The sequence below is a fragment of the Exophiala spinifera genome (assembly GCF_000836115.1).
Source record: "Exophiala spinifera strain CBS 89968 unplaced genomic scaffold supercont1.7, whole genome shotgun sequence".
NCBI classification, from domain to species: Eukaryota; Fungi; Ascomycota; class Eurotiomycetes; order Chaetothyriales; family Herpotrichiellaceae; genus Exophiala; species Exophiala spinifera.
Genome location: NW_015622519.1, coordinates 1,596,652 through 1,608,263, shown reverse-complemented (window position 1 = coordinate 1,608,263; position 11,612 = coordinate 1,596,652). Strand labels below are relative to the sequence as shown.

Sequence of the window (11,612 nt, the reverse complement as noted above, 5' to 3'; positions counted from 1 at the left end):
GGTGATGCCAGCATCTCTAAAGGCTATGCTCTTGTATGCAATGCGCTATTTACACTACTCCACGCGAAGACAAGAAACCAGCGACGCTGGAAAAACGTTGATTAAATGGCCCTCCATCAGGAGAGACATCAACCTCATTTAGTTCTTCAACAACTGGACTAGCCACGATACTCCCATATTCTTGACAACGAGCTAGTGACTAAGTACCCATTTGTTGCATGAGAAGCCGCTTCATTTATTGGTTGGAACGGTCCATGAAGATCTTGTGGCAGGGGATCTGAGGAAGAAGGTCGTGCACCATGAATCCTTCGTACTGATATCCACACTAGGGAAAGACGAAAAAAAGGTATCTCCACCAGACGAGGCGTTAATTATTCTTATACTCAATGTAATCCTGGTTCCCTGTCTCCCTGGCTCCCGAACAGATGTTGTCATACAGACTTCACACTCTCCGCTCTTACTCAAACTTGACTCGTGGAAGCAGCTACATCGTAGTTGAGGGAGAAGATGAGTACAGATGTACGCAATACACACTACAACGTCGAGCGCAACGTCGAGCGCCCCGTCCTTCAGAAGGGAGTAGACAACGATACTAGCCTTGACACAGACGAGAAGCGAGTTCCGAAGCAAACCGTTCCTATCTACAATGAACTGGAACTAGCATCGGAAAATGATCTATCTTTGGGTAGCATCCTCAAAGGTACAGCCGCTAGACCACTCACAAACTTCGAGAAAAAGGCGGCTCTGATCAATAGGTAAGCTGAAATCTCTCTCAAGCCGCGCAAGAAGCGTTCACTAATACCTCATAGAGAGCTCGACAAGTTTGGCATGGGAAGATACCAATGGTGTATCTGGTTCCTGTGCGGCTTCGGTTATTTCCTCGATCTTGCGTGGTCCCAGGGTGTGGGCTTGATCGCTTCAGCAATCTATCAGGAAATGAACGTCGCTCCCAACCACTGGGGTAACATCTGGTCATGCGCCAATGCTGGCCTCGCGGTCGGCGCTCTGACCTGGGGCATCCTTGTCGACATTATTGGAAGACGCTGGGCTTTCAACCTTACCTGTCTAATCACGTCGGTCTTCGGCCTCCTCCTCGCAGCGCCCAAATACAACTACGGGGCCATTTGCGGCATCTACTTTCTGGCTTCCCTCGGGCTAGGCGGTAATATTCCAATCGACGCCACGATTGCTTTGGAATTCCTTCCCCAGAATCGTCGGTCCCTGGTCGCCCTTCTGTCTCTGTGGCAACCAGTTGGCGTCGTCGTTGCTTCCGCCGTCGCTTACGGTACCACTGCCAAGTGGCGATGCGGGAGTACCACCCTTCCTGCCTGCAACACCGTTCCGAGCGGAGAGGCTTGTTGCTCAGTCTCAAGCAACATAGGCTGGCGCTATACTCTCATCGTGCTGGGATGCATGACCCTCTTCGTCTTCTTCATGCGATACTTCATCTTCAAGTTCTACGAGTCGCCCAAGTTCCTCATCAGCAAGGGCAAGGAAGCCGAAGCTATCGAGGTGTTGCACAAGATCGCCAGGTTCAACAACGCTCTGCCACCCACCTTGACACTGGAACAGTTCCAGGCCGTCGATGCTGAAGCCGGACCAGTCGCTCCCGCGGCCACGACCGGGAATGTTCTCAAGAGCTTCGTGAACAGCTTGAAGCACCTGAAGGGGCTTTTCACCAGCAAGCTACATACGTTCATCTTCGTCTTACTTGCGATCGCGTACATGGGCGATTACTGGTCTTTCAACTTGGCCGGCTCATTCTTGCCCATCATTCTGCTCCGTAACAACGTCTCAAGCGGCCAAGATAGTGTGACCGACACCTACAGGCAATACGTTTACATCTATCTTCCTGGAATTTTGGGCGCGGTTCTCGCACTGTTGACGATCCAACTCCCGCTCCTCGGACGAAAGTGGTCACTTGTGTTCTCTGCTTGCTGCCAAGGCCTGGCCATGGCTATGTACACCCAAGTCAAAACGACAGCTGGCTACGTGGGGCTCAACGCCCTGGAATACCTTATGCAAACAGTAAGTAACCGTCCAGTCTTGTAGAGCACGTTAATTGAAGGGGTTGCTTACAATGTTCAGTACTTCAACGCTGTTCTGTATGCATCAGCACCTGAGCTATTCGACACGACCTACCGTGGCAGCGCGACTGGCATGCTATCCTGCCTGGGTCGGCTCGCTGGTATCGTGGCACCTTTCGCTGGTACGTCTTTTCTCTTTCCCTCCACCCCAGATTGCCCTCGAGCGTACTAATCGATTTCTCCACTAGGTGAGAAATATGTCGCCGATGCCAGCTCCGGGGTTTTGTGGCTAGGAGCCGGAGGTATTTGGCTCGCCGCCTTCGTAATGGTTTTTCTACCAGTTGAAATGAGGAACCGACAGATGTTCTGATGAACGCACAATGATATGCGTGCGGAGCAGAAGACGGCTACACGCGTGCCCGTTGCTCCATTGTCGTTCTCCGTGCTCTAGTCAAATACACAAAGAGAATGAGTGATTTGTTCATGCAGGTCATCCCTCCACATCCTCGTACGGAGTACGTCTCACTTATTCACATTTGGGGGTGCTGGCACCCGAGCTCTGTGCTGAAAACACGATGGGCGAAGGCGTATATAATATTATTGCCTCCATTAGGAGATTAAAGATCACCAAGCTATCAAGTTTCAACGGCAGGACAGTGGTCACGGGACGAGCATCAGTAGGCAGCACAATATCATTTTCCTCATCTTTAAAGGAGGGAACCTCTGGGGCAAGCGACCACTTTGTATAATGGGTTCGTGAAAAGTTTGCTGATATGCGAAGCGCAGTGTACTCCGCCGTCTGTAGCGTGCTGCACTCTATGCACCGTGGTGCCAGACAGAAAGATGAGACGCTGTATGCGCACGCATCAACATGAAGGCGAAGAGCGCGAGGATTGAAGGTATGTAGACTCAAACGTCCACAAGAAGAGACTCATAAATTGTGAAATTCTCGCCGTTGACTGTGGTTCTCGACAAGACCTACTCGCCTGGAACTCGGGGCGTCTAGGACAATAACCCACGGAGTCTCTCAAGGCGTATATGTACCTGGCGCAATATCTTGGCGAGCGACATAGTCAGGATAAGCCATCGATGGGTGTGTTGTGATCTCGAATGATGTCAACACTGCCTTCAAAAAAGATGCACAAGGCGAGTGAGCTTAAAGCTGAGTGAGAATTGTAGCATATCTTCAGCCTCTAGCGTGATTGAAGACGGAAGAGAAACAAAAGCTCCCAATGATTTTAATTATTCCATGTAAAAGCTGGTATCATTCAAGTGTTGTACAGTGTCCAATTCCATTTCCATGCCGTGAACTAGCATAACGCTCTGCGTCAAGCTGCTTGATGTAAGCAGAACTTTATCAACGAACAAAAACGTCCTTGCCGATTCCGTTAATCCATATCCATGTCGCTGGCATCGTTATCTTCGGCCTCCGCACCGACTGAGTCGTCATCCATGTCTTCGTCGCTCCGTTCCGCGAGTAGATCTTGAGTGATTTCATCGTTGAGATCTTGGCCTGTCCGAGCGACCGCGGCGCCTCTTCTGGAGCGAGTCAACGTTGACTGGGATGGTGACTGGACCTTGCGACTCTTCTTTCGTGATGCGTTGGTAAGAGCTGGAGCAACTGATTCTGAAGCTGCAGTCCCAGCGAATTGGGGACGATACATACGAGCATGGTAGATTTCGATGTCTCTGTCACCATCCCAGACCTCGAGCCTCCGGCTAGTTCGCCTCATGATTTTCATCCACATCTCGGCCTCTTCTCCGTGATCATCAGGTTCATAGCCGGCAGGAACACCTCGATCGGTATCGAGGGGTTGTCCGACCCATCGGCGCCCTAGCAGGCCACCGAAGCTAACTCCTCCATGCTCTTCCGCTTCTTCTTCACTGTCATACGCGCCGGGAAGCTCATGGACCCGTCTGGCAACCTTCAATAGCCATTTTCCGCCCTCTCTCAGCTGTCGAGATACTTTCAGCGTCTCTTTGCGTCGTCTTCTCAGAGCCCATTCAACGCGACGTTGGCGATGCTCCTCGAGTTCACGTTGGTATCCGGTTCGAGCCCTCGACTTTATTGTATTAGATCCAGGCTCACCAGGGCGGACAGCGAGTATGTCAATTTCTTTCTTGTTTCGATGAGAGCCATATTGGGAGATCGCTGTGTGATTACCATGACCAGATTGAAAGGGTTGTGGGGTACCCCGTAACCGATCGACGGTGTCTGGAGTACCTCCATCTCGTGCCTTGGCGAGGCTCTTGCGACCGTCGGTCTGCCTGCCGCTAGCACCGCCCCCTCTAACTCGTGAAGGCGTGTTTTTGCCTCTCACACGCTTGTATCGTCCGCGACCTGGATGCGGATCAAAGACTTCCCAGTCGTCATCAAGACTATCGGCCTGTCCACCAAGCATGCTACTCATGATCGGCCCATGGTGGGCTTCCGGGGTCGCAACGCCGGGACTTGCTCGTGAGTCCACGTCTGAGACAAAAGAATCATCATCACCATAGAGAGCGCCCCTCTTCAACCGCTTGACGGCCTTGTGATCGGGATTTCCGGGGTCCACCATTGTGAGAGGCGGCTCGTTCGCAACTTCCAGCATTATTCGCCTTCTCTCTTCTCGCATTCTGTCCCCGAAGGCAAGCTCCTCTTCAGGGTCCTCGTTCTCTTTGTCTCCTTCTTCTGGAGTAATGGTGACCAAGTCAGGAACCAAAAGAGGCACTGTGTCAGCGTCATTAGGGTCCTCGCCCTCTTTATATTGACCCGGGCCGTAGGGGTTATTCAGGGCGTCTGCTTTCGTAAAATTAGATTCGAGATACCACCACATGAGCCATAAAAATGCCCGAGCTCTGCTTTCAGAGCTGATAGTGTGCCGCATGGCTAAATCGAAGAAGTCGACTTTATCTGTGAAATGAGATTCACTGATAGTGGGTGCAGACTGTGAGAGGACAAATATGAGGTTGACTGGGTTTGTCCGGGGAACCGGTTTGGCTTTAAGGGCTTCCAGAGTCCGAGGTTCATCGGTGTCTTCGCTGGCGCCTTTCAGGATACTCTTGAGTCTTGGTGCATCTTGTAGTGACTTATAATCTCTTTGACTCTTGTAAGCTTGCAAAGATGGGATGGAGTGGTAAGTCCTCAGCTGAGCTCTCATCTCAGGGAAGAAGTTCAAAGTCGTGTTCATGCGGCCAACATTCACCAACAAGCAGATCATGGCCATGTTCTGCGCCGCTTGTCGATCGATCTGTAGTCGGTCTTTGAGGATCTTGCTTGTCTTGGAGCTCCGCGCCATGCAGTCAACGTAGATGTCGAGAAATGTGCAGCCTAGTTTGCCATCACTCAATCGGGTGAAGACTGGTTTTGTGTCGGCAGTGACGCGCGTCAAGAACTGGTACTGAATCTCCTTGCGGTATAATGGCTCGCCATCGGGTTTCTTGATGTGTCTGATCTTGCTGCCAGAGTAGACGGACCCAACCGTCCCGTTCGCTTGCCTTCTAGTTCCGACCGCAGTCCCCACAGTCCTGGCTTCGGACTCGGGGCTTGCCTCAGACTTTTTGGTCCTTGAGTGGGATACAGACACGACGCTGCCTTCATCTTCTGTGGCTTCCTGAAACTGTTCTTGTATCCATGCCGCAGACTTTCTGGGCTTCGCTTTCCTGCCAGTAGACACTCGCGAACGGGCAGTGCGCCGTACACTTGTAGGTGTTGAGATGGATGGAGCGTCTTCTTCCAGCTGAGACTGCTCCTGTTCAAGCTCAGTAACGTCTGGCTTTGTTTCTTCCGCGGGCTCGTCGATAGTATCGGCGTCCGAAGGCGCTCCTGAGGGTTCACGAGAAGTCATCGTATTGGAAAGGTCGGGGGGCTTTTGGGGATCAGCTGATGGGCATTTTATGGCCTGATATGATTGCAATCAGATTTCGCGAAGGAAACAATGCTCATAGGGAAGGAAAGAAAGAAAGAAAGATGGTGCTAAATCCAAAGTGGTTGCTTCAATTGTCAGTCTTCATGCGACGTCTCTCGACTCCTGCCAAAACGCGCCAAGCGGCTCTCGGGTAAGCTGCCTCTTGCGACTACCGCCTCTTTACCTACCATATTACTAACTAACTTGGTACGAGTGAACACGTTCTTCCTCAGATACGCGTCAGAGAGTGTGTACCAGGTATGTCAGAAATGAAGCTGAATTGTAGAGCAAAGCCAGTCAAGGACTTGCAGAACCCTCAGTCCAAGTTAGCTAATTTCATTCTTACTGCGGTTGAGAATGCAGGGAGCTTGATCCGGCGGACCTCACCGCCTGCTCTCATACACCTGAATCTCCCTTCCGACACCCAACTTGTCTTGAAATCAGTCCATGAGTCCGGTTTAAGGCACTTCTAATCATGATGAACTGGATTTTGGGCGAGAACTTCTACGAGCGTTGCCCTCGTTTGAGCGGAGTGAAGGCACCGTAGGAGGCAGAATGAAAATTCTCCGTCCCACTGAGTGTTCATCCATTCCAGGACGGCAAGTTGGAGGACTTTGCACCCATCTTCGATAACCTCATCCGTGACAATGTGAACAACGCCTACTCCGATGACTATACCGAGTATTTCCTGCTTCCAGCGGCCGAGGAATTGACCGATGCTGCACCCTCAGCTCAGGGATTGGACCGTGCAAAAGTAGTGGAGCTCTTTAAATGTGCGGCATGAGTCTATCTACCTTATGGTGTTTTCTTAAATCCCCCATTCGCAAGACTGAGTATTGGGACTATGCACCTGTATCGTTCCATTCTCTCCCTGTGCCTCAAAATCCCAACTCTGTTATCTTTCGCCACATTCTCGGAATGAACACCTTGGCCTCACCAATATGCTTGGCCGTCCAGGCTGTCGCGTTTGCAGCTTCGGCCTCTTTCCCATCGAAAGCATGCACATCATCAACCTCATGAATGGTAAGATACCTTGACGGGTCCCCTTCGGTGATTGGCATTTTGGGCCCAAGAACATATCTCAGTGACCTGCGATACCCGGGCAACCTGCTCAAAAGGTCCAGATGCTCCTCGCGATACCAGCGATCGAAGTCCTCTTCGTTTTCGGGCGTGGGCTCCATCTCCACGGTAAGTAGATATGGTGGAGCAGCTTTGGTCCTGCCCGTCAGCTATGCACATAGGCCGACATAATAGCTTTCTGCTGTCACGATAGTGAAGAGGAGGGGTAGAAAAAGTTCCAAGGGGAAACAACTCACAATCACCAATCTTGTTCGGGTCGTACTCCTGAATGAGTCTGTAATTGCGCCCGTCGAAGTCACCTATCTCGCTGGTCGGTTTCTGTGCGGGCCACATGCTGCTCGAACTCCGGACTTTCTCAAGATAGTTCTTGGACTTGAGCGGCTCTTCAAAGTCCGTCTGGTACAGAGCGAGGAACGAACGAGGGTGGCGGTCCTTGGGAGCGCCTGCAAAGTCGTGGCTTTCTTGGTAGAATGCTGCACGAGTGGATGTGTGGCTGTTGACGAGGTCAGGTAGCTAACGTGATACAATCACATCTCGTCAATGATGATCTTGTCGGGATCAGGTGTATGTGGGCATGGAAAGGAGTAGAAAGGAGTGCGCGTTCTTACATGCTCTTCCGTGTACCATTTGATCCAGAGCTTGTCGTCGACTCCGGACGAGGGCTGTGGTCGAGAGTTGACTTCGAGCAAGTACTGAGAAGGCATGTTTAAGTGCCGAGTCGCCGGATTATCTGGACGGTGGAATCGTCAAGAGTAGGATCCTATCTGGGGTATGTGTGATGCAGATGAGCTCGGCAGAAGGAGATATCAACGGGATTGTTACAATAGCAGGGTATCTTCGCTCGGCTGGATCTTGGCCACATCGGACCTGCATGTGCAGATATATATGTACGGTACGTTCATGTCCACTTATTACAAATGCATCTCTCCATTGAGGCCCCGCATCGCATCTCGACCATCTCGCTGAGGTCGCCCTCTAAAACACTCATCTGGGGGTTGTGCCTCGGGACATCCATCAGCCACCATGCGGAGAATGGGAACCGAATTCCGCCCTCCGTGCGTACTATGAGTTTATTTCCCAGCTTCCAAGGCCGGTGCGAAGATGCCGGCGAGACAAACTGTCAACATGGTCAACGAGACGACTGGCCTAATAAGAGCATCTCGTGACCAGATACCCTGGGCATACTGTATGCTCGTGTAGCGCTGGTGCGGCATGAATTCCCCAGCTCTCAAAGATTGAAGTGGGGTCTGTGAGAAAAGCCTAATCAGGATGCGTTCTATACAGATGTACCCATCGAAGTGGAAGCGAATCGTAGGCCGACTTAGATAGAAAGCTTACAAAACCTCAAATGAACCTCGCCGGGATCAATTACGCCTCTGGCATTTGGACTGCGAGGGGGAACCATACGGAGAATGTTGGCAAGGCGTCCGCGCCGAATGCGGAGATTACGACAGTTTGTCATTGAAGAACGATCCGTCGAGCCCTTCGTCGAGAGATGTGAGCCTCGCCTTGTTTGGGAGTATGTTTAACCCAGGACAGCTATTTCGGGCATACCTTGTTCAGACTTTTTGAGCAAGGGTTGAAAGACGGCTGATTCAAGGCACAAGGCCGTGCCGGGCGGCTTGAATGGAATTTCAGCAAAGTCTGGGTAATTGGAAGGAGAGTAGGGTGGGTGCGACGAAATACGTCTTCTGAATTGAAAAGACTCAAGGGTTGGGGAAGCAGAACCCAACGTCGTTTTAGGGCGACGTCTATGAACCGTTCTGTAGAAAGTCTAGCCTTGACAAGGGCTCGGCTCACAGACGGGTGTTTGTCGTTAAACGCACCACCTTCTGAGGGTTAAGGAGGCACAAAGGATCTAGTGCGAGCTTGAGTCTTCGCATAGTATCAACGCTGTCCTTGCCCAGTTCGTCGACGAGTCTATCGCGCTTTTCGAGGCCGATGCCATGCTCGCCGGTAATAGTGCCGTCCATTTCGATCCCTAGTCTTTCAACTTCCAGTACGATCTTCTCTGCCTTCTCTTTTTCGACCTCGTCGTAGAATATAGCTGCGTGGACGTTTCCTTGAAGTAGACAGTCAGCAGCGGACTAATCTTCACCTGGGGCGTGATACTTACCGTCTCCAACATGACCACAACATGCTCCTACCAGACCACTCTCCTGGATCTTTCGATTCGTAATGTCAATGATATCTGCTAATCGAGAGATCGGAACGGCATTGTCTGTACCAATGAACTTGTCGCCAGGGTTCCGCTTCAATGTCATCAGGCTCCACAGCATAGTTTTCCGCGCGTGCCAAAACGCATCGGATTCGGCTTCGTCTTTGCCGAACTGGAAACTGAGACAATTTGACTCCTTGGAGAGAGCACGAACTTGTTGGATCTGTTCCTGTACCACGTTCTCGCTTCCAGAGAACTTGAGGAACAGCGAAGGCGCCTCCTTAAAATCTTTCACGCAGTAACCAGAATTGTTGATGGCCTTCATCGAGATTCCGTCGAGCAGTTCGAGAGCACCAACGGGTACACCCTTCTGGACAATCTTGACAGCAGCATTGACAGCGTCGTGGTTGGATGGGAAAGCGGCGACCGCCACTCTGACGTTCTCGGGCTTGTTCGTCAACTTCAGAGTAGCTTCCGTAACTAAACCCAAGGTGCCCTCCGAGCCGACAAACAATCTCGTAAGATCGTAACCGGCCGAGGATTTCTTCGGCCTCCTTCTCGTTTTGATCACCGTGCCATCGGCCAGAACCACCGTCAAGCCTATCACCCAATCTTTGACTGTACCATAGCGATACGCGGATGTGCCGGAGCATCCCTGGGAGATCATGCCGCCGATCTGCGCCCCTGGTCCTGGATCCGGAGGAAAGAATAGACCCACTTTACCAAGCATCTCGTTCAACTCGACGTAGCCGACACCTGGCTGGACAATAACATCCAGATCCTTGTCGTGGACTTCAATGACCTTGTTCATGCGTCGAAAGTCAATGCAGACCTCGCCGTGGATCGCAGCGAGTGTGGATTCGAGACTTGTCCCGCCTCCGAAACCGATAACGGGAATTCGCCGATGATGACAGATCTTCACGATATTGCTCACATCCTCCGTTGTCGTAGGGTAGACAATAAGGCATGGTCTGTCGAGATCGCCACGGGGGGCGGGGGACCAATCGGTGCTAGATCGTGATATTCGAGCACCCAGATCGTCGTCTATGCCGTCCTTGCCCAAGAGAGCGATAAACTCGTTCTTGGCATCATGGATGTTCTTGTCGGATAGGTTGTATGACGGAGCTGTGAGGGAAGCAAGCGGTGTTGTAGAATTTGTGGCTTCCGGTGCATTTCCGAGCAAGGAGAGGCCGTCGGAGTAGAATAACACCGTCAGAACTGCTCCGGCACCGATAAAGACTCCTCCAAAGAAGTGTTCAGATCCATCGGAGGTCTTCTTATTTGGTCTAGACAGCTCTGAATCCTGTGATATTAGTCGCCTGAAGTGGTAGTGTGGTAGAGTTTGCAAATGAGATACCCTTTTCAATTGAGGTCGAGCTAGAAGCCTGAAAAGTCTAAGCCGAGTCATTACTTCAAGAATTATTATTTGTCAGAATTCGCTCGGAAAGTCTCTCAGATTCCCCTAAGCACGCTGGGGCGCTTGAATGTTGAACGTAGAGCTTTTGTTGTCTGTGTGACGGGTAGAACCTGAGCTCGGAAGTACAACATTCCGCAGTAATCTAGGCTGCATCAGTTTTAGCTCAGCCTCGTTTAGGTACCCATGGTAGCTCAGACCTGCCTATAGCCCGACTTCACTCCCAGTTTGGGGGGTTACATTCCTATCTAGCTACAATGATTGGTACGTGATAGTATGTACATTGGAATAATAGTACACCGCCATCAATGGTCATCACAATTCAATCCAATCTGACAGCATCTGGGACAAAAGTCAGCTAGAGCCACAGAATTTCTTTCGGTCGTTTATACTGAAGGTGGTCTGGGTAGGCTGGCTTAAGGTAGGCTCAAAAGGAGAGACATTCACGAACTATCAGGGACAATCATACTCAGAGAGTCGGTGGTAGAGCACCACAGAGTGTATCAATTGGACGGCAAGAGACCCAATGCTTGAAGTGCTGCACCATGATCTTTGGACCACAAGAACTGCAGCCAATCCCCGGCTGTGGGGTCCTAGATAACCCGTTCCCGAGGGGTGCGTTGGATGGTTTCCTTGGAGCAGTTGAGGTTGTTCTCATCCTTGATGATGGCATCCAGGTCAAGACCCTTGAGGACAGGCTTCCCCTTCAGAGCCGCCCTTCTCTGGTTGACATTGACGATTTTACCATCGCCCTTGATTGTGCTGTTCTTGGGAAGACTTGGAGAGTCTGAGGCATTGGCGCGAGTAGGGCCCTGGCGAGTCTCCCTGGTCTTGGACCGAGGGTGCTTGGTCGGGTGTGCGGAGTATTGTCATGTCATGGTTTCGTCGTTGTTTCTTTCCACGGATGTGAACTTTCATGAACGATGTCGAGCCGCAGAATTGTTCCCAGGTGCTGAGCTCCGTTCCACGCCTCGTTATATACCTTTCAAGTGTCTTTGGCCTTGGTAGAGGATTGTTGACAAGTGATACCATTCAGGCCTCCGTGG

General features: G+C 51.3%; 4 protein-coding genes across 4 annotated transcripts; 1 reads left to right on the top strand and 3 right to left on the bottom strand.

Annotated features, from left to right (window-relative positions):
- Positions 1–507: 507 nt before the first annotated feature.
- PV08_09573 (uncharacterized protein) lies at positions 508–2,397 on the top strand (the record flags this gene model as incomplete). Its single annotated transcript, XM_016383889.1, has 4 exons — positions 508–755; positions 810–2,028; positions 2,089–2,209; positions 2,276–2,397. The coding sequence occupies 4 exons, from the start codon at positions 508–510 to the stop codon at positions 2,395–2,397; spliced, it is 1,710 nt and encodes a 569-aa protein (XP_016232512.1).
- Positions 2,398–3,415: 1,018 nt separating this feature from the next.
- Positions 3,416–5,854, bottom strand: PV08_09572 (uncharacterized protein; the record flags this gene model as incomplete). Its single annotated transcript, XM_016383888.1, has 1 exon — positions 3,416–5,854. One exon carries the CDS (start codon positions 5,852–5,854, stop codon positions 3,416–3,418), a length of 2,439 nt encoding a protein of 812 aa, XP_016232511.1.
- A 938-nt stretch (positions 5,855–6,792) lies between these two features.
- Positions 6,793–7,698, bottom strand: PV08_09571 (uncharacterized protein; the record flags this gene model as incomplete). Its single annotated transcript, XM_016383887.1, has 3 exons — positions 6,793–7,124; positions 7,231–7,507; positions 7,603–7,698. The coding sequence occupies 3 exons, from the start codon at positions 7,696–7,698 to the stop codon at positions 6,793–6,795; spliced, it is 705 nt and encodes a 234-aa protein (XP_016232510.1).
- A 1,092-nt stretch (positions 7,699–8,790) lies between these two features.
- On the bottom strand, positions 8,791–10,560 carry PV08_09570 (glycolate oxidase, subunit GlcD; the record flags this gene model as incomplete). The annotated part of the gene is made up of 2 exons (XM_016383886.1): positions 8,791–9,056; positions 9,111–10,560. 2 exons carry the CDS (start codon positions 10,558–10,560, stop codon positions 8,791–8,793), a joined length of 1,716 nt encoding a protein of 571 aa, XP_016232509.1.
- Positions 10,561–11,612: the final 1,052 nt, after the last annotated feature.